Source organism: Agrilus planipennis, unplaced genomic scaffold, assembly GCF_000699045.2.
Source record: "Agrilus planipennis isolate EAB-ADULT unplaced genomic scaffold, Apla_2.0 scaffold7, whole genome shotgun sequence".
Taxonomy (NCBI): Eukaryota; Metazoa; Arthropoda; class Insecta; order Coleoptera; family Buprestidae; genus Agrilus; species Agrilus planipennis.
In genome coordinates this window covers 465,007-485,878 of record NW_020439340.1, presented here as the reverse complement: position 1 = coordinate 485,878, position 20,872 = coordinate 465,007, and the positions used below count along the sequence as shown (strand labels likewise).

The window sequence follows — 20,872 nt, the reverse complement described above, 5'->3', positions numbered from 1 at the left end:
TGCCTCGGTTTCGGGGGTGGTACAGTAAATATCGTAAAACGTAAATACAAAGTATTCATAACAGTTTTGACGGAAAATGAACAACTTTGGAGAGAGAAGTTGTTCATTTTCGATTCATTCAAAAAAAAAAAAAAGGAAAGACTAATTAAAAAAAAACCAAGGCATTGATCACAGTACTTATACATTTGCAGCGAACTTTTATTGGTTTTGCGAAAGCTTTTAATCGTAATAATTGGTTATAATATATAGATAATTAATTAATTTGTGGGTAGGTATCGTGTTAAGTTAAATAAAAGAACAGAACCGAAGTAAGCAACGGTATCACACCATATTATAGATACATCATTATATCATATCGCGACATAAATATATAATTGTCGAAACTTTTTCTTATAAAAAGAACCTAACAGCAGTCTCTATAAGTAATATCGAAAAAGAGTCGAAAATAAACTTTTCACCGAGTCATAATTAAATATGAAGTATTATTTATAGTAAAGTATTACGTTAGGAAGGACGAAAAAGAAAAGAAAAGTAAAGAAAACAGTCACTTACTTTAACAAATACAGTATGGAATGGAACAAAAGTAGATACAAGAATCCCAAGTCTTTGTTTCTTTGATCTCAGCTTCTCGTTCTTGTTATTAAAGTGGCGGCGGTCCGTCGTTATACCGGAGCATCGGCGTAAAACTGTTTGCGAAATTGTTAACAAGCAAGCAAGAATAGTCGTCTTGTGTTGTCGGAACTAAAGAAGCCGCTCCCAGAAGCAACAGCATCATCGCTTGTATCGGCAACGAAGCCCTAACGACTCTGCCCAAGAAGTGATAGCTTCTTCGCAAAACGGAAATGCGACTGCCGTCGTCATCCCCTGTATGCCTGTTAGGGACAAAAAGGAACCAAACATGTATCCCAACTTAATCGACAAAATTATCAGTTGTTAGGTAAGCTGAAAATTAGCAACAACGACGCGATAAACCAAAACTACAACAGGAGAAATTCTCCCAACTCGAATGTTAACAAATAAGATCATTTTTTGAAAGGATTACTCGTCCATCGTTCCCCATCAATTTTTTTTAATACGGTACAACCCTCAATAGCGGTCAGTGGAACTGCATCAAAATGTGTAATAAACAACACACAACATTGAAGTAAATTTTCGAAGGAATTGTTTAACATTAATTACTAATTTAAATGTTTAATTATTGTACACTTTACTGCATTCAGAAATAGCCAAGGAGCGACAGTACTCTCTCTCTCTACTATGCAGTGTCCTATGTGCGCATGCACCATTGGAGCTGTGAAGCGCACAGCTCCATTCAAAGTCTTTTATGTCTTTTTCACTAAGTGAGGACTAAGCACTGGCAAACTGTGAAACAACTAAAGCCAAGAGGACTTATTATATTAAACGTTATCTCTAATATCCAGTGGAAATAGGGGATGATGCAGTTTCACGTGGCCCGCCCTTAATGCGTAATAATAAAAGTTGTATCTATTAAAAGCTCATTTTGCATTAAACTGAAAGCTTCGTGAAGAGTGTAATTTTAATAGGCCTAAGCAAAGCAAAAAGAGAAATAATAATAAAAAAAAAAGATATTTACGTGTCATTCGAATCGCCGGGTGCAGGAGATGGGCCTCGCGTCGAACTGGCTTGGTCCAAAAGCTGTCCAAAACGCAAATAAAGGGTGAAATATTTTTGTGCTCCAATCAATGTACAAGCTACGTATTTGTCGATCAACAAATAATCAAACATGCCCTAATTATTTTTATTAATTACACCAAATAATTAAACGATTACAGCGAGCAGGCGAAATGGCACATCTACATCCTGTCTACTTGGTAGGTCATATTGACAAACATTTAATAAAATTATCATTTTACACCATACAACAAGATATTAATTAAACAGCTAACGTTGCACAGCAAACAACAACAAGAACAACATTAAATTATTTCACTGTTTCATTTTTTTTATTATTTTTTTTTGTTCGTATCATTACGTAAGGCTAAAAAATGAAAAAAAAAGAGAATATGGAAAAAACTCACAAGTAAATACGTTCTCGAGCACGATGCACAATAAATAATAAACATACAAATAAGTAGGTAAATAATTATTAACAAGACATTCAAGTAAATAAATATGTACCATGTCATATTCATGTAGATAATTGATAATAATAAAAGATCAACGTTATAATATAACGCATCGGTTTGTCAAACTTACGTCGTAACTTAATGAGTGGAGTGTCGGTCCTGCGGACGTACCAGTCGTTACTGTTACGTCAATTTCGTTGGGGTCGAGACCTAAAGTGGCACCTAATCTCAATATGTAAATTCCCGTTACCCTTATCAGCGATTGCAGTTTTAATTTCAAGTCCGTAAGCCTGGCCATGATAACGTTGCACTCTTCCGGAGCTNGCACAGCTCCATTCAAAGTCTTTTATGTCTTTTTCACTAAGTGAGGACTAAGCACTGGCAAACTGTGAAACAACTAAAGCCAAGAGGACTTATTATATTAAACGTTATCTCTAATATCCAGTGGAAATAGGGGATGATGCAGTTTCACGTGGCCCGCCCTTAATGCGTAATAATAAAAGTTGTATCTATTAAAAGCTCATTTTGCATTAAACTGAAAGCTTCGTGAAGAGTGTAATTTTAATAGGCCTAAGCAAAGCAAAAAGAGAAATAATAATAAAAAAAAAAAAGATATTTACGTGTCATTCGAATCGCCGGGTGCAGGAGATGGGCCTCGCGTCGAACTGGCTTGGTCCAAAAGCTGTCCAAAACGCAAATAAAGGGTGAAATATTTTTGTGCTCCAATCAATGTACAAGCTACGTATTTGTCGATCAACAAATAATCAAACATGCCCTAATTATTTTTATTAATTACACCAAATAATTAAACGATTACAGCGAGCAGGCGAAATGGCACATCTACATCCTGTCTACTTGGTAGGTCATATTGACAAACATTTAATAAAATTATCATTTTACACCATACAACAAGATATTAATTAAACAGCTAACGTTGCACAGCAAACAACAACAAGAACAACATTAAATTATTTCACTGTTTCTTTTTTTTTATTATTTTTTTTTGTTCGTATCATTTCGTAAGGCTAAAAAATGAAAAAAAAAGAGAATATGGAAAAAACTCACAAGTAAATACGTTCTCGAGCACGATGCACAATAAATAATAAACATACAAATAAGTAGGTAAATAATTATTAACAAGACATTCAAGTAAATAAATATGTACCATGTCATATTCATGTAGATAATTGATAATAATAAAAGATCAACGTTATAATATAACGCATCGGTTTGTCAAACTTACGTCGTAACTTAATGAGTGGAGTGTCGGTCCTGCGGACGTACTAGTCGTTACTGTTACGTCAATTTCGTTGGGGTCGAGACCTAAAGTGGCACCTAATCTCAATATGTAAATTCCCGTTACCCTTATCAGCGATTGCAGTTTTAATTTCAAGTCCGTAAGCCTGGCCATGATAACGTTGCACTCTTCCGGAGCTTCTTCCTCGTTAAACACGCCGTTCGCTGCTTCTTGCAAACTTAACACCCTCGGTTCGCACCTCTCCAGTTCCGACTTGAGTTCTCTCAGTTGATTGTATTTCGATTTCAAAATGTCCGAATCGACAGTCAGATCTATCGGCTCCGTCGATCGGATTTGTCGTTCTGTATCTTCAATCCAACCGGTCAATTCGCTGACTATAGAATGAAACTGACGATTCTGTAAGGAATAACGCGAAAAACAATGTTAAACATTACAAAATATTCACTTTCAAATATGTACTCACGTTTAAAAGCGCTTTTTGTAAGATAGTTTGCCAAGCAGCCGCATTCACGCAAATAACGTCCCATCTTGTGTTATTTTTCTCCAGTCTTTCCCTTAATTTATCGGCTTTGTCCGTATCTTCCGTGTGTTCGGCCAAATGATTACCGACAATGTTCAAAGACTTCATTATGCTCATATGGCCTTCAAGATCCAGCAGAAATTCTCTGTGGTCTTGAATCATGTCTTCCAACAGTTCGATGTTCGTTGGAGGAGAATTTTGGGACGATTGAATGCCTTCGGCTGCTTGCAACCACTGTTCCAATCTCCACAGATCGTTGTCCAACTGGCTCCAATTGCTGTTGGTACAAAATGGACACAAAACTCTTCCAGATTCACTGAGAAGAAAAAACACCATTTACTAGATACCTTCACATCAATCGAGGAAATTATATAGAGTGACTACCAAGAGCAGTCTTTTAGAAAGATTATAAAAAGAAACTCACTGTTCACAAACAAAGACATAAGCTTCGGAGATAGTTAGCCTGTAGAAAAAAGAAAGTTGTTAGTGAAAGTGTTAGTAGATAAAAGAATACTAGGAAGTTGATTAGATAGTTTAAAAGAATAAGGGAAAAAAGAGAAAAACTACCGACTGAATTCTAAAAGAAAAACAGAAATTTTACCTCAGTTCTTTAATTGCCAGTTCCTTTTTCTTTGCCATCTTTGCAAGCTTTTCGAATTTAAGTAGCAACCTGTCGATTTCTTCGGCGTTAGATTCTTCTTCAGAAGCAGCGCAGTCCTTCAGTAAGACGTCTCTGAGATGTTTAACCAGTTCTGTTGATGACTGGCATGCAGCTGTCAATTTTGCAACAAGTTTACCATCAGAATGTAACTCGGGAGATCCTTTTTGTGGTATATCTTTCTGGATGGCGTCTTCTAAATCGTTCATGTTGTGTTTCAGTTCATCGAGAGCGGTAGACAACTCCATAACGTAAGCATCTTTGGCAGTTATAGAAGTCATTCTTTGTAGTTTTGGCGGTAAAGTATTTACTTGTACGGCAATATCTTGTTCGAATTTAAGCGTTTCTACTTGGACAGATTCGTCAGCTATTTGTTTGCTCTTCTCTGCTACCTTCTGGCGCAGATCAGACTTGAGGGTGATTATTTTTTGTTGAATATTTTTCCATAAAACTTGATATTCGTCGATCATTTCTTGGACGCTCGACGCAGTTTCCTTTCTGTGCTTTTCCATAATCAGGAGACCCAACCGGTCCGCATTTTCCAATGTTTCATTCTGGGTGTTCAAGATGTCCTCTATTTTCTCCAATTCCGCCAGTTGTTGTGCCGGAAATTCTTGAAGTTCAGGCGACGAAAGGTGCTCCAGTTCCACTATTTTGGCATCGATCCTGGTGAGTGCCATTACAGCGTTTCCATGAGCGTCAGTGAAGTCCTTGAATAAACTCATTTCGCTCTGGAACTTGTCGAGGATGCTTCGGGCTTTAGGTAACAAACAGTGCCATCTCATAATCATTTTTCGCGCTTCTAGAACGTGCCGTTTTGTACTGTCCGAATCTAAACCATTGGTTTTCGTTATTTTGGAATAGGTCTGTTCCAAAACCTCGAACACTGGACCACGCGATTCTAGCTCGTTGATTTGATGTTCGATTTGTGCTATAGCTTTATGTAATTCTTCTTTTGTTGAAAAGTTGTCAACAGATCTGTCCAGTTTAAGTACGGCTTCTTCTTGGGCATTTAGCCACTCGTTGTGTTCTTCGGTGAGTCGACGCAGTTCACAAAGTAATTTTCCAACAAAGGTGATTTTACGTTTCTGTTCCGCCGATGTGCCGCACACGTTCTTCCATCGTTTTTCTATGCTCTGCATGGAAGATGCTATTTGTTCTATGTCGAAGTACATTTTCCAAACGTTCACGTCACTGAGAAGAAGTTCGCACAGGTTTAACACCTCACCGACTTCGCCGCTCTCTTTTTCTATTAATTTTTTGACTTGATCGTGCTTTTCCATCAGTTTATCGATAGATTCTTTGGTACAATTTTCGAATGCTATCGGTTTCGAAAGTTCCAATTCCATTTTGTGCAACCACGCCTTTATTTCTGCGATTTTAAGTTCCAATTGGGACATGGTTTGCGTCATATCGTTGATCTTATTGAGTTTTGATTGACCGACGTTCTCCAGTTGTTGCCACCGTTCTCGCACTTCCTCTACCCTAGACTTTATGTTCTGTTTTGCCACGACATCGCTGTATTCCTCGCCACAAGTCTTGTGCAACTGTTCCCCAGTGGCCAGCAACCAATTGTATTCCCGTTCTTTGAGTGCCATTTCTCCTCTTAGCTCCGTGTCTATTAGTCGAACAGCTTCGTCAGGATCTTGCAAGGGAATGTTTTTCTCCATCGTGTCGGATTCCATTTTTTTGAGTAATTTTTCCGACCAAGTCATGAAGCGCGCCTGTCTCATTTCGAACGTCGTCCTGAGACTCAACTTGTCTTCGTATTTGTGGCATAGGGTAGCCAGTTGATGGTCCAGGTCGCCCTGTTCGTGCCACAACAACCACATGCGTTGATTTATTGTTTTCATATCGAACGGACTAACGCACTCTTTCAGTTGTTCCTGGATAACACCCAGCTGTTCCAGGTCTTTGGTCAGTTCGTTTAGACGAATCCTGGCCTGTCTCAGATTCTCTAAACTGTTGCTGATTCCTGTGTGCGTCGTTTTAGAGTCGTCTATTTGATGAGAATACTCCGCTATTATTTCCCGAACGTTGGAGTAGATTATTTGTACTTTTTTGACTCGTTCTTCGTATTCGTTGACAAGAAGGGCGATTTTGTCGAGGAAGCTGTTCCACGTTTGAAGGCCGGCTTGCAGGTTCGATATCCTTTGTGTTATGGCTGCATGTTCCATTCTGATCGACGTAGATAGCGCTTCATCGCAGAAAGAAACTATGACATCCAGCTGTCTTTGAAGTTGTTCTGATTGATGTTCGCCCAAAGGAATTCTATTAAGTAGGGCTTGGATTCTATTTTGGATCACGGGAACACGCCGAAGATGAATGTAACGCAGTTGTAGACGTTCTCTGTCTTTTTCGATATCTTTTAGCCATGCAAGTAATTTGCTTTGTCCGTTCCTGTACTCTTCCCATTTGTTCAAACGTTCGTTTACTTGCTCGCGTCGGTGTACTATTTTCGCGAGGGTTTCGTTGTGGAGATTGGTTAGTGAATTGAATTTTTCAATGATACTTTCCTCGACGACACCACTTCCCAGTTTTCCACCCGGTTCTTCTGTAGACCTCAGCACGCCCTGTTGGCTCAATAGCAAGTTGTGGTGGATTTCACACAGCTGATTATGCTCTGAAAGACTCTCGAAGTCTCCCGGTATGGATTCGGACAGGAACTGTTGCACGAACAGGATGTATTCCTGCCATAGTTTCAAAACAGCAGCACCGTCTTCGTTTTTGATCAACCTGCTGCTCAATCGATGATACTCTTGGAATGTTTCTCGGAAAACCTGTTGCCAAAGTTTTAAAATTTCTAAAATTGACACATCCGTTTTTGTATAAGGCGCTTCCGATTGTTCGTTTTTCATTTTTTGTATATCTCCTTCCTTTTTACTTAATCCTACCAGATGATCTCTCAGCGATCTCAAATTTTCTTCGACACCCGCGTCGTCTCTCTCAACACTCGTATCTTCCCGAATATCATTCACATACTGCAAGTGAGTATTTAAAAATAAGTATTAATTTTTATTTTGTTAGTTCGTTTTCAGTTATTACCGATTGTACGCTATCCAAGTAATCCTTTGTCTGTCGGAGTTGACCATCGGTGGTATTTTTCGATGTCACATTTTTCTCGGCAATTTCCGCGAGGGATGTGAGCGATTGTCGGACGTCTTGCAAACATTGACCGAGGGCCTCAACTTCTCCCCCAAGGAGCGCCTGGGCGTCCAACCCCACGGCGGACGCGATCTCCGACACCAAACCACGTAGTTCTGACAATCGTTCTAAATGCGATGCAAGAGTTTCTTCGCGAACCTGAATATCATTCCCATATACATAAGTCGACCGTTTAATTTATTTTAAACTTAGCATCATTGTTAGTAAATATTGGATGTATTAACGTCTTATAATTTACCTAGCATGTACCACTCGTACGTGCACATAAGCCGATTGAAATTGATTTCGAATTCGTTTCTAAAATCTGCCAATTTGCTTACACTGACGAAAATTAGTTAGTTAGGTACAAAGTTACGTTACATTTGCCAATTTATCGTTTCCAACACGCGAAAGCAATCATTCGAATTTTTTTTGCGTACCCATCCACTTGCGTGTTTATACGTAGATAAGTATTATCCGAATTTGGCTATACGAAATTAAAAACATAATTCTTGTTAGTCAGTTTGAGTTCTACTTACATTGGATCAAACAAAAGTGATACCACGTATCTTTAAATTACAATTTTTTAATGAACCATTTCTGATATTTTCGAAATGTCAATTATTTCTACTTGGACGCATTAAATAATATCTAACGACAATATATGTGCCTTCAAACTCATTGTAATATAAAAACAATGTACAATAAATATTACAAAGTTCATTGCGCTTTATTTGTTTAATGTTTGCTTAGATACATAAATAACCTTTTAAAATGTTCATAGCACCGCTCATAGATTATGTATGCGCTGCGAAATAGCGCGAAAGTATTCAATAATTAATTAATATTTTCTTAGCTACCTTAATTTCGTCCTGAGTACAGCTACACATTTAAACAAGTGTGTATTTTTTAATTAATGTCTCTATTCAGTTCAAGTTTATACTGCTTTCGCAAAGATAACTTTTTTTTATATTGATATTACACGAACGAACGTTTTGTTTTTTAAACACTAAATTTTCACTTTTTGTCTTAACAGCACACAATAACAATTTAATTATAAACGAGCGATATAGAAACTCAGTCACGATTAAAAATATGCGAGCCAAACATTTTTGGCACGCTCAACGTACAAACTATCAGAACATACACTAGCGTCCGTTTCGAAGTGATTTACATACGTGTGTTATTATTTACACGGTATCGTCTGCCACCCATAAGTAACCGACTGCGAATGTAAGCCTGTCTAAGCGTCTTTGCAAATGAAAATTCAAATATACATAGAGACAGACGGACGTCGAAACCCAACAAATGATATCATGAATGAGAATCGATTTAGATCGGTGAAGATTCTGCGCCAAATTCTTACTATTTTTCGTATATAACAAGAAGTTGTTTCGCCAAACTTTGGTTTCGTCAAAAAGTGAGTACGTACTAGGGGAAGTCCCTTTTCCAAAGACAAAAAAAATTTGATACATGACCCGCCACTGTTTTATAGGAAATGTTTCCAAAAAATTGTTCAGAAGGGTCTTTATATACAAACAATTTATTAATTGTACATTTCCCAGTGAAAATTCTTATCGTTCTTTAAAACCAAATAAACACTCGTTCTATCAAAAAAGCACATAATCAATAGGAAGTTACACCGCACGATCCAATTAATTTTAATTTAATTATAGCAAAAAAACAAACAAACATCAAATGCCTCCAATAATCGGCATAAAATATTAGAATAAATTTTGTCGTCCTAGTTTCAAAACTAGAATTTTTCTCTCTAATTCTAACGATGATGTTATTGTTTGAACTGTATCCCCATTTATCTGAGTTTTAGGTAATATATATTATATACTTGGCTAATGATATTGACGAAGTAAATAATGATAACATATTCAACAGAGGTCTTGCTTATTAGATAACAATTTTACAGCGTTGTTGTTTACGAAACGTGGTATCAAAATTGTTTATTTGTTTATGACACAATTGTCCAAGAAGTATTTCGACGACCATCATTAAAAGCATATTATAAACACAATAATATATTTAATTCGAATTATGTAAAAATCCTACCTTTACCGCCTCGATGTTATCGCCTTTCTCTTCGAGGTTTCCAACTTGTTCCATTTGGGCATCGCACCATTCGCGCACCAAATCACTAGCTTCTTTGTATCTCTTCCACAACTCCGTTGCATGTTGATAACGATTACACAGTTCTTTCAAATTGGTACACGTATCTTCCCATGCTGTCACAGCCTCTTCGACTGCTGCCTCGATCTTCGCACTGACTTCCGGTGCACAGCTCGTTGACAAAGGTTCTGCGGCTGACTTTAACTCTGCTATCAAGGTCTCTCTACTACTGAGATCGCCCGACAATCCCTGCATAAAAAAAACAATCACTCTTTCAAGTTGAGCGAAACAGAAGACGAAATCTTTTTCCTTACCTCTAATCTTTCTGTGGCTTTCCTTAGTCTTTCGTAATCCACTTGTCCTTGCACAGTGAACAGGTCCATCATGAAATCTGCTTCGTGCACGCTCTGTTGTACCAGTTCCAGTTGTTTCTCGAATCGCTGCCAAAGAACCATCCTGCTTCTTAACAAGGCCAAAAGGTGTCCACATCGTTTTTCTAAAGCCGTATGGTCGTCTTGCAACTGTGAGATATCCCTTTCGACTTTTATCGGAGATACAGTGACCCTCAGTCTCATGGGAAGAGTATGTAACAGTTGACGTAAACCCATAAGGTCTTGCCAAAGAGTTACCAATTCTTCGCCAACTTCTGTACAATCCATGACGGCTTTTTCGACAGCTTCGCTGCCGAGCTTCTCGGCGCTTTCGCACCTGTCCAAGGTTTCCGTTGCCTGAGCATGATGTCGTCTGACTCTCGACAAGCCTTTCTTTATTTGTAACAGACGTTCCTTGAGTATTGTACTTCCGTCATATTCTTCGGCTATTTGGACTTCTAAGCTCTTGGACAATGTGAACAGATTACCGACCTTTTCCGATTCGTTTGCCGACAGCAATCCTAAACGACCAAGTTCGTTTTGAATTGTTCTCAGTCTTTCAGACATCAACTGTAACCTTTCGATGTACAGGTTCAATTCTTCTTCGGTTTTTATAACTCCTTGCAAACTCTCCAAATCGGACTTTAGGTCGTTCAGTTCTTTTTCTAGGAGTGCTAATTTTTCGGTAACTGGTACGTCGGGTGCGGAAATGTTATCAATTATTGCCGTCTTCATGTCTCCTATAGATTTCGATATTACTTGCCACTGATTAAGCAAATCGGAATGGAATTTACGTTGCAACATTTCATCTGCAACCGGTATTATTTGCATCGATTTCTCCAACGCATTTGTCGATTCCAGGCGGACGTTGTTTTGAACTTCATGTTGAGCTTTTAATTCCTATAATAAAATATAAAAACCAAGTCAATAAAAATGAAATATTTACGTATCTAATTATCATCTCTTACCCAGAATTGTCTCATATAGCGAGGAGTGGGCACCAACGAGTCGGGGAGTGTCTCTATTTGCATCAGTTCTTGTTCTGCTTCTTTGAGCCAATATTCCAATTTGTCACTCAGTAGATTGTACGTTGACCAGTTTTCTCTGAACGCGGTCAATCTTTTCAAATTGAAATTCACATCGTCTTGTAATTTGGACAATATTTCCAATGCACCCACATACGTCTGTTCTAATCCAGAACAGTGTACCAGATCTTGTAGTTTGTGCGCCATGTTGCTGAGCTGGGTGAGTTTGGCTTGATGATGAGAAATGTCGAGTGACAATGACGTAAAGAGGTTGATGTACTGGTCAAAGTCTACGGAAGTGACACTGGACAAATCGGGAACCCTCTGTTGAGCGACTTGCAACCATTTCGATTCTTCCTTCATTCCCTGTTCCAATATGTGCCATGTGGCTGCGGCCGAAGTCATTTGTTGAACTCTGCCGGAAGCTTTGTCGATTATTAGGCTGGCTCTTTGGTACAAGCTTTGATGCAATACAGAATGCTGCATCTTCGTTTCCTGATCCAGGTTTTCTTCTAAAGATTCTAAAATTGCTCTGCAATGGCTTAAGTTGACGAAGAATTTCCGGTGGTTCTGCATTTCTTCTTCCAAGTTCTCCAGGCTGTTTACGGAAATCGTGCTTTCAACGAGAGCTTCGGCTATCTCGATTATCTGAGCGAATTCTTGAAGGGTTTGAACGTATTCTTCGGCTAACGCCAGAAGTTGTAGAGTCTTTTCACGCTCGCTGAGTATGCAGATGTCTAATTGTTTGGTAATATCGTGATTCGAATAAACCTCTTGAGGAATCTCTTGAGATGGAAAATCACGCATTAGGCCTTTTGCCAATGTTATTAAGTGGCTGCATTTGAGCATATGGGAACGATTATCGTTTTCGAGACGTTCTAAATCGTTCAACTTGGACGCTGGAGAAGCATCAGATTCGATGAGGTAATTGAACTCCTTCTTTAGTTCCAACACATTTTGACTTACATTCTCAATTTCGCAAATAAATTCGTTCCATCGTTCCAGGTCATTAGCTGTCAGACGTTCGTTTTCATTTGTGATTTCTTCAATGAGTTTGATCTGTTTTTGTAAACTATCGACGTTTTCGCATATCTGTTCCCGTTCGTTTTCGTTATAAATATCATGCGTGTTGTCGAGAGCATTCTGTAATTGGTTCATGTTGTTCTCAATGCTCGTAATTTCACTTTTTAGTTCATCGAATTCTTGCAGCCTTTCTATAGATGGTCCATCAATAACTTGTTGTCTGTTAAGGTATATTCGATATTCTATCGTTTTTAACCACGTTGTTATCTCGTCGACGGTTGTGATAACAGTAACCTGTATCGTTTCGGTATCTTTGGAGTCGATGGCAGTTCGTAATTTATCTAGTTGCTCTTGAATGTTGTCGTTCCTTTGTTTTATGGATTCCTCAGTAACAGTTTCGTGCAGAGTTGCAAGATGAAGAACGTCACTCAAATGCGTTGTTCGGGAAGCGTTCTGAAGATTCTTCAAACGTTCAATCGCCTGCGCACTGGTCCATTTAACATCCAGTTCTTTTATTATGTTTCGCTGTATTTGTTGTGGTGATTCTCCGTAGACCTTTTCGCTTTCAATAAGGAGATGGGAAGGTTCTGAAGCTCGAACCCATGATATTGTTTCTTTGGATTGATTCTTGGCAAACGAAACAGAATCACTGGTGGGTGTTATGGGTACATCACTCGATTCCGTTGGAGATAACACTTCTTCTATTGTTACAGAAGTTGGTGGTTTAGATTTTGATTTCCGTTTGGATGGTTTCGGCGGTTTAGTTTTACCGGCTGTGGCTTCACTCTCTTTTGCACTGTCTGCTATTATACGAGAAGGTTCAACATCAATTTCTTTGCTGATTTCTACAGATATTTGCTTTTCCGGTTGTGGCAATAATTCAGACGCCTGATTTCTTTCACTATCAATAAACGACACAATACTGTTCGTATCAGGTGTTACTTTTGACGGTTGCTTCTTGTAAACCAAATCTTCTTTTGCCTTAGCATCTTCTACAGCAGGGACTGTTGTTTCTTCAGCGGGTGTTAAGAAAGTTTCCAGAGCGCATTCCACGCTGATTGTATCTCCACCAAATGAAATTATTTCTTTTGTCTTCTCCACCCTACTATCCTTATCTCTTCCTTCGTCTCTTGTGGAATGCTGTTGAATATCAACCGATTGGCCTACTTTCTCGTCTGATAATTGCGAAACGTCTTCCTTCACTATTGGGTAATGCACCGTTGGTTCTGGAGAAGGCTCTCGAGAACCCCTCTTGACAATGTCTGCATAAAGGAGATCCGCAGACGATCCTGGAGGAACAAACGAAGGCGACACTCCTGGAATTTCTTCGAATTTAGTAGTTGGAGTTTCTTCCACAGGCTTTTGTTCGTGTTTTCTCTTCCTTCGTTTGTGTCCTCTCTTTGAAGACGTATCTTTATTTATGTCAGAATCAACGGAAATATCAATTGATACTACCTCATCATTTTCAATGGGGCCTGCTACAGATATTGCTTGTTGTTTTTCTTTACTGTCATGCAAAACAGGGAAACCGGGTTCATTACTATTGTCTACTGGTTCCGAAGGTATGACCACAGAAGCTTCAACGTGAATCTCGTACGGTTCTTCGCTTGAAGGAGATGTACTCGAAGAAATGTCGTTTCTACCGATGATCACAGGCTCCGTTTGGGAATCTGTCGTGGTAATTTCTATAGCCTTTTGGGGCTCTTGAATTACAGAGATAGAGGGAGAAGTTTGTTCAATCTCGTCAATAAGAACAATTTCTGGAGTTGGGGATGTCTGCATCGGCTTTTCTGAAGTTTCCACTTTGGATTCTATTACATGTTCCGGAGATGTTTGAACGGAGAGTGACGCTTGTTCTGGCTTCTGATCTATCGAAGCAGTTTGAGTAACTTCAGGTTCAGGTATTGGAGAAGTCTGCACAGATTCCGTGGCGGTAACTTCTAAAGAAGTTTGAGTGAATGAAGTCGTACTTTGCGCTTCTCTATCGTCTTGTTTTGGTTCCGAGATAATTTGAGTTTCTTCAAGAAATAGTGGAGGAGACGTTTCCACTGATACTAAACTTGGCTTCTCTTGAATTCCTACGGTAACCATATCCAATTTTTGTACTTTATCGTTATCAGGTGTTGCAGTCTGGACAGTCACTTCGCTATAATCGACTTGCGAAGTTTGCATCGCCGATTCCGTCTTGGGAACGCCCGGTATGTCAACTACTGTTTCAACATGACCTCCTAAACCTTCAATTTTACTAGGCACCTCAACAGTTTGGGCAGATTGTTCGGAAACGGATGCTTCCATTTTTTCTGGGGTTGTAGTTTGAGTATTGGCTTCGGTTATGTCAATTTCGACTTGACTAAAGGATTCCCTCAACTCTGCCTGTTCCGGAGCAACAGATTTTGATTCAGGTGCTTCTTCAAGACTTGTCTGAGTGGAAAGCTCAACTGTTTCGGGCAGAATTTCGGGAGACGTTTGGACAGATAATGGCACCAATTGGACGGATTCTGAAGGAATTTCTTTCGGCAACTCGACATTATCTAACGGTGAGGTTTGAGTAAGTGTTTCTTGAGTCGCTACCATTTCTACAACGGGCACAGTAGTTACAAGTTTAGATGCAATGGATTCGAGTGATTCGCTTGATGGTCTCGATGGAATGCCCTGTTCGATTACTTTTACTGACTCTGTATCGTCAGAAGGTGAGAATGTTTTGAAAGAATCTTGGATTGAAGGAATCTCTTCCGAATTGGGTAAATTAATTTCAGCCTCTTGCGGCACTTCGCGAGGTAATTGGTCGATACGTTCAGGTTCAGACTTTGACGCCTCTTTGACTTCCTTGGTTTCACTTATAGCTTCAGGAGTTGACCTCTTCTCTGCGTGGGACTCGACAGACGGCGATTCTTCCAATTTCTTAGACTTATGTTTCTGCTTTCTTTTCTTTTTGCGTTTTTTCTTGCTCTCTGTATCTTCATCCAATAAACTATCGTCAACAGTTGTTTTGTCTTCTGGCTCATAACCAGTGTCTTGTTCAATGTCTGATAATTCTTCAGTAGTTTTATCGACCGAAGATTCAATAGCTAGAGCTTCAATTGTTGGTTGAGGTGTTTCGGTTAATTGTGGCTCCGCTTCAGGAAAATCGATTTCGACAGACTGTACTAGCGATGTCGAAAAGGATGCTGTTTCGTCTTCTTCTGATTTAGTTTGGCTATCTGCTTTTACGTTGCCTTTATGTTTTTTCTTCTTTCTGCCCTTTCGTTTGCCATACTCTATTTCGCTGGATGTTAATATTTCTTCCGGAATGTCCTCGACTTTTGGAATAATTTGTTCTGTTGGAGTGTCGGGTTTGGCAATTTTCTTTTCTTTTGTGGTGGGTAATTCGACAAAAATATCTGTGTTGGTGGCCTCCGCTTCGGGTTGTCGTTCGTCCATCTTACGGGCAAAAGATATTGATGGAGTAACCGCTTTTTCTCCAAAGGTCTTCTCTTCTAACGACAGGAAGATTTCGACTTCTTTAGGAATATTTTTCACTTTATCAGCAGTTTTATCATCCTTGTCATGAACGACAGCAATGTTTTGTTCACTTTCTATAAACCTGGCAGTTATATTATCAGTTAATAGTTGTTTTTCTATTATAGAACCATTAAAAGCAATCCCCTCTTCAACATTTTCTGACTTTGTCACATCTTCTACAATTGGCTGAGATGGAGACTCATCGAACTTTTCTTTCTTAATAGTAATAGTTTCTTTAGCTGTGATATCAGAAGGTGGTTGGTCCTTAACGGGTTTAGTTTCTGCAGGAGTCAATTTTTCTGTTGTAACCGGGTCTTTTATTGGTTCTTTTATGGTTATATCTGCTGTTTCACTGAAAACCGTAACATCATGAATCGCATCATCAGGAACGATAACTTCGGTCCCAATAACAGGAAGTGGTTCGTCCTTAATGGTTTTAGTTACTACGGGAGTCAATTTTTCTGTTGTAACCACATCTTTTGTTGGTTCTTTGGTGGTTATATCTGCTGTTTCACTAAAAACCGAAACATCATGGATCGCATCATCACGAACGATAACTTCAGTCCCAATAACAGGAAGTGGTTCATCCTTAATGGTTTTAGTTACTACAGGAGTCAACTTTTCTATTATAACCACATCTTTTGTTGGTTCTTTTGTGGTTATATCTGCTGTTTCACTGAAAACCGTAACATCATGGATCGCATCATCAGGAACGGTAACTTCAGTCCTAACAACAAAAAGTGGTTGGTCCTTAGTGGGTTTAGTTTCTACAAGAGTTATTTTTTCTGTTTCAACTGCATCTTCTGTTCGTTCTTTTGTAGTTGTATCCACTGTTTCACTGGAAACCGTAACTTCATGGATCACATCAGGAACAACTTGAGATTCTTCAGCTACGATCGCTGTCTGTTCTAAGACATTCATTAATGGTCTTTCTACTTGTGTCGCATCAAGTGCAATTAGTGTTTCAGGAATTTCTTTTGTTTTAATCTCGTCGACAGTTTCTGGAAAAATTACGCGACTATCGATTTTATCAGTTACTGTCAAACTCTTTGGCACTTGTCGACTAGTAGTTTCTAATGTGACTAAATTTTGGGTCGATTTTGCGTTGGTTTGATCATCGGCCTCTCTGTCAGTCTTTATTTGTTCTACAACTACTTCTGAAATTGGTTCTACCGTATCAGGAATACTTTTCAAATGGTCTACGTGCAATTTTTCATTTTCTAAAAACAGTTCTACGTTACTGATGCTGCCTAAGACATGCTTATCGTGCAACTGTTCGGATTCAAGCAAACTAACTGTGGTAGACTTATCTTTTTCGTCTTGTTCATTTGTGACGACACCTCTACTAGAAATTTCCTCTGAAATGATTTCAATCGGTTCAATTACAGATATTACGGGTGCGGTTTTAGTTTCAAGTGCATCATGTTTCGAATCATCTACCACGTACCTCTCGTCGTCTTCAGACTTTTTCTGAGACGTTTCAAGAGTTTCGGAAACAACTTTCGAACCAGGTTCCGTCGTGAACTTAAGAGTCTCTTGTTGATTTATTTCAGTGGCTTGACCAACATCTTGAGTCCTGTATACGTTTATACTAATCCTCGGTATTCCCTCTTCTGTGACTTCAACTTCTTCCGGCTCTTCGACCACTTCCTCGGTCACTTGTTCCTTGCCGTCGATGATAACTGTTCTCCTTATTATCCTCCGGGTTTTTCTGATGACTTTTCTCGTGACGTGCTGCACAACTGCTTTCACTGTTGAACTGCTGGTGTGTATGTGTTCCCCGGCTTGTAAGAACTCAAGACTTTCTTGCGGGAGTGGTATATTTTGACGACCGTCTTCGAAACTCAGGTAGGCTGCTGAGCCTTTTTCATCTTGAGGTTCTTCGACCGTGTAATATTGTTCCGGTTCCGATTGAAATTCCTGGACGGTAACTTGACCGCCGGCTACTCCAGACATTAACTTCCCTTCGTAATTCTGGGTTGTTAATGTTTCAGTCTTTCCGTCTGGCTTTTGTGTGGTAACGTTGCTTTGTTGCCCTTCCAACGTTACTTGCGAAAACGAATGTTCTGTGGGCTTTTTGGCATCTGTTTCCACATAGGAATGCAGCGACGTGACTTCTCGAACAGTTTGCTTCCTAGAAACGATTGTTTTACGTTGTTTTTTGACAATTATCCTTTTGGTTCCGTCCGCATCCACAATAACTTCGGTTGTGGTTTCGTCCGGTTCCACCAGAATTGTTTCAAACGGTTTATCTTTCTTCGAGTGTAAGATATTTATTTCGGTTTTGTTATCATTCATTTGTGGGGATTTTTGTTCTTTCCTTTCGGTATAATCTGCTTTAACGACAAGATCTTCGTCGAGCGGATGAGAGGATTGTTTCGGTGCTGTAAGTATTTGGATTGTTTCCTGGTTCCCGGTTATCTTCTTCGATATGGTGATTTGTTCTTTTTCGGGCGGCTGGGTGTCATTATCCGAACTGGGGCTTTTCGTTTGAGTTTGAACATCAACGGGTGGTACGCATGTAACACCGGCGCTTTTCGTTCTCTTCGGTTTCTTTACAACAGGTGAAGATGACAACAGACTGGATCCCGTTTGGGTTTCGATGGCGACACCTTTCACAACATCTTCTTTACTTTTAATTTCCGTTGACCTTTTCGTATCCATATCCACATGTATGCCAAGTTCATCAACTGGCATAGAGCTGGAATCCAACGTGTTGTCAGATATGTCAGGACTCCTAACAGTGCGTAACCGTTTTTGGACAATTTCTTCTTCTAACCGACGTATTACTGTAACAATCGTTAATTCTTCTTCGTCGAAGATTATCAGCAAACTTTCTAGATGCTCGCGTAATTCTTGAGCCAATTGTTTTAGTTCCGGATGAGAATTGTTAAATTCCTCACAGACCGAGTACAATTTCGGGAATTGCTTCCGTTTCTCGTCTAGTTCGCGATGTAACTCCTTCAAACGAATGATGTCATCGTCAGGTTTGTGTTCCGCACTGTCGGACAAAATTTGTGTCAGGGAGTGACGCGCTGTTTGGAGCCAAAGTTCTAACTCATTGAGGAATTCTTGATACCCGATCAGCTGGTGTTGTTTAGCTGTTTGCGTCTCCTTTGCAATCTAATATTAATCAATACTAAAATTAGGACGGTTTGAAAAAAGATTCGCCGATTAAATTAGGTCGCACGTTAAGTATGAGAAGGCTCGGAACAATTTAAAATTTCTATACACCGAAATGTATAAGCTTTTGTTTTGTTTGACATTTACAAATAGCCTAGTTAAGGATTCGATTTATTATTTACAATTTATTTTCCTTTGAGTGATTTTTGAAAAGAATTCCAAAACTTTGGCATTCCGTTTATATTTATCGTTATTAATTTGTTCAAATTGCATTACACAAGCAATAAAATTAGACATTAACACACTTATTTGCAAACAGATATGTAAATAAAAATTGCGACATCATTCGACTTGCCGTGATCACAAGCATTTTTTTTTTGCAATTAGCTTAATCTTATTTTACCTTTAATGCGTTAATTCCGTTATTAGTTTGGGAAAGTAGGGTTGCAATTCTTGTCCTAATATCCACCAAATGCGCCGACAATTCACAAATGTCGCTGTCCGATGGTAACTTGAGGATTAAATTTTCCAAACGAATTGCTTCCGTTGAATAAATTTTTAAATCCGCAAATATTTCCTAAAGTAAAACGTTTCCTTAAAACTACACAATTAAGTTAAAAAGCTTTTGGTTTCTATTAAAGGGACAAACATTCACTTTCTGTTATGTTATTAAATTGTACTATTACACTAACAATCACAATAAACAAACACTTTTCTCTTTGCTAGAACTGTTGCGTCCGATCGTCAAACACACGAATTCTTTATGAAACGTTGACGGCTATGCGGTGCGCTTTAATGATATGCAAATGCAAATTAACAAAAGTAAAAAAAAAACTGAGATGATAGCATCATTCACCGCAAATACCATGCTCACGTAACTTTACGAGAAATACGCCGCCGGTGTTTCAAGCGGTAATAATTTATTATTAAACTGACCGCTTGATTGTCGAATTTTATTAGAACGTTCCAGCCTTGAAACAATTTCTAATTTTAAACTAAATCTCTGGCTTGATGTCACCAACTCATGACTGTTCTCTGTCCCATTGACGATGATTAACATTCTTTTTTTTTTGTTCGAGAGTATTGTTTCGACGCCAATTAATTTGTTTCAATTAATTAGACGCCGATAAGCGCCGCAATTACCTACCTGCCTTTTTATGCTCTCTCAATAAAAATAACAAACGAAATAAAAATAATTGTTAAAACATTTCCTCGTTCTGTTGTTGGTAAATATACCTGCACGCCTACAACAGTTTTTATCGTGGTGATTTTTTAAAAGCTATTGTTAAGTTTATTGGAATCGTTAAAACGGTGAAAATGTTTATCCCTTTCTTTTTAAATACACGTACTATAAAAACTACTTACCAAAAGAGCGTTCAAGATTGAATCTAAATCGTGTTGAGGTAGATGCAAAGCTAAATCTTCTGTTTTCCGCAGGGCTTCCCTTAAACTGTCCAATTCAATTGACATCTACAAAATATACAATTGTCAGTGACACCATAGGTTAATTTACTTTTTTTTATGGTTTATTAAAACATCAAAGGGGCCCAAATTATTTTAAAGTAATTTCAGGAAAAACGAACATGCACAAAAATATATGGATTTAAATCAAGTAAAGTTATAGTCATTCGTAATATTAGTTGTTAAATATACTTAATAATGCACTATTCGGAATGAACTTGTTAAAACAGCTATTAGTACACAGCAAACAATCGACACTTTAAAAGAAAATAATAAAAATTAATGACTAATGGCTACATTGTTAAAAAATAATTGATGAATCAGAATTCTCGGTGAATACCTAATCAAAATATTACTATTGAAGTTTTCATTTACTTGACAATGGAAAGTAGAACAAATCTACAGTTAAAATATCGATACAGAACAACAAATGATGACAATCAATTAAATTCTTTAGCAAGCTATTTAGTTTCTATAAATCAATCAAACGAAATTGAATTCCAATAAGACAATAGACAGGTAAATCGTAACACATAAAAGTAACTCTGATTTTTTTTTTTTAATATTAGTTAGTGCATGT

The 20,872-nt window shown here is 38.5% G+C and overlaps 2 protein-coding genes across 2 annotated transcripts in view; both read right to left on the bottom strand.

Annotated features, from left to right (window-relative positions):
• Positions 1–105: 105 nt before the first annotated feature.
• LOC112905733 (nesprin-2-like) lies at positions 106–2,404 on the bottom strand. The gene is made up of 3 exons (XM_025978757.1): positions 2,218–2,404; positions 1,595–1,656; positions 106–872 (listed from the first exon to the last, which is right to left on the bottom strand). Exons 1-3 carry the CDS (start codon positions 2,383–2,385, stop codon positions 641–643), a joined length of 462 nt encoding a protein of 153 aa, XP_025834542.1. The 5' UTR covers positions 2,386–2,404; the 3' UTR covers positions 106–640.
• Positions 2,405–2,858: 454 nt separating this feature from the next.
• Positions 2,859–20,872, bottom strand: part of LOC108739895 (nesprin-1) — a 71,158-nt gene continuing 53,144 nt past the window's right edge. Inside the window, exons 22-31 of the mRNA XM_025978752.1 lie at positions 20,197–20,301; positions 19,235–19,408; positions 11,128–18,831; positions 10,103–11,059; positions 9,732–10,037; positions 7,569–7,826; positions 4,467–7,504; positions 4,290–4,328; positions 3,809–4,181; positions 2,859–3,741 (exon numbers count right to left, since the gene is read on the bottom strand). Of these exons, the coding sequence (XP_025834537.1) occupies positions 3,298–3,741; positions 3,809–4,181; positions 4,290–4,328; positions 4,467–7,504; positions 7,569–7,826; positions 9,732–10,037; positions 10,103–11,059; positions 11,128–18,831; positions 19,235–19,408; positions 20,197–20,301 (13,398 nt within the window). The 3' untranslated portion in view covers positions 2,859–3,297. The remainder of the gene's footprint in view (positions 3,742–3,808; positions 4,182–4,289; positions 4,329–4,466; positions 7,505–7,568; positions 7,827–9,731; positions 10,038–10,102; positions 11,060–11,127; positions 18,832–19,234; positions 19,409–20,196; positions 20,302–20,872) is intronic.

Bases quoted from the DNA above. Each gene is read 5' to 3' on its own strand.
- LOC112905733 (XM_025978757.1), bottom strand. From the start codon at position 2,385: ATGGCCAGGCTTACGGACTTGAAATTAAAACTGCAATCGCTGATAAGG. The intron at 1,657-2,217 runs GTAAGTTTGACA...CGTTTTGGACAG, and splicing joins TCCACTCATTAAGTTACGAC to CTTTTGGACCAAGCCAGTTC. The intron at 873-1,594 runs GTAAATATCTTT...TGTCCCTAACAG, and splicing joins CCCGGCGATTCGAATGACAC to GCATACAGGGGATGACGACG.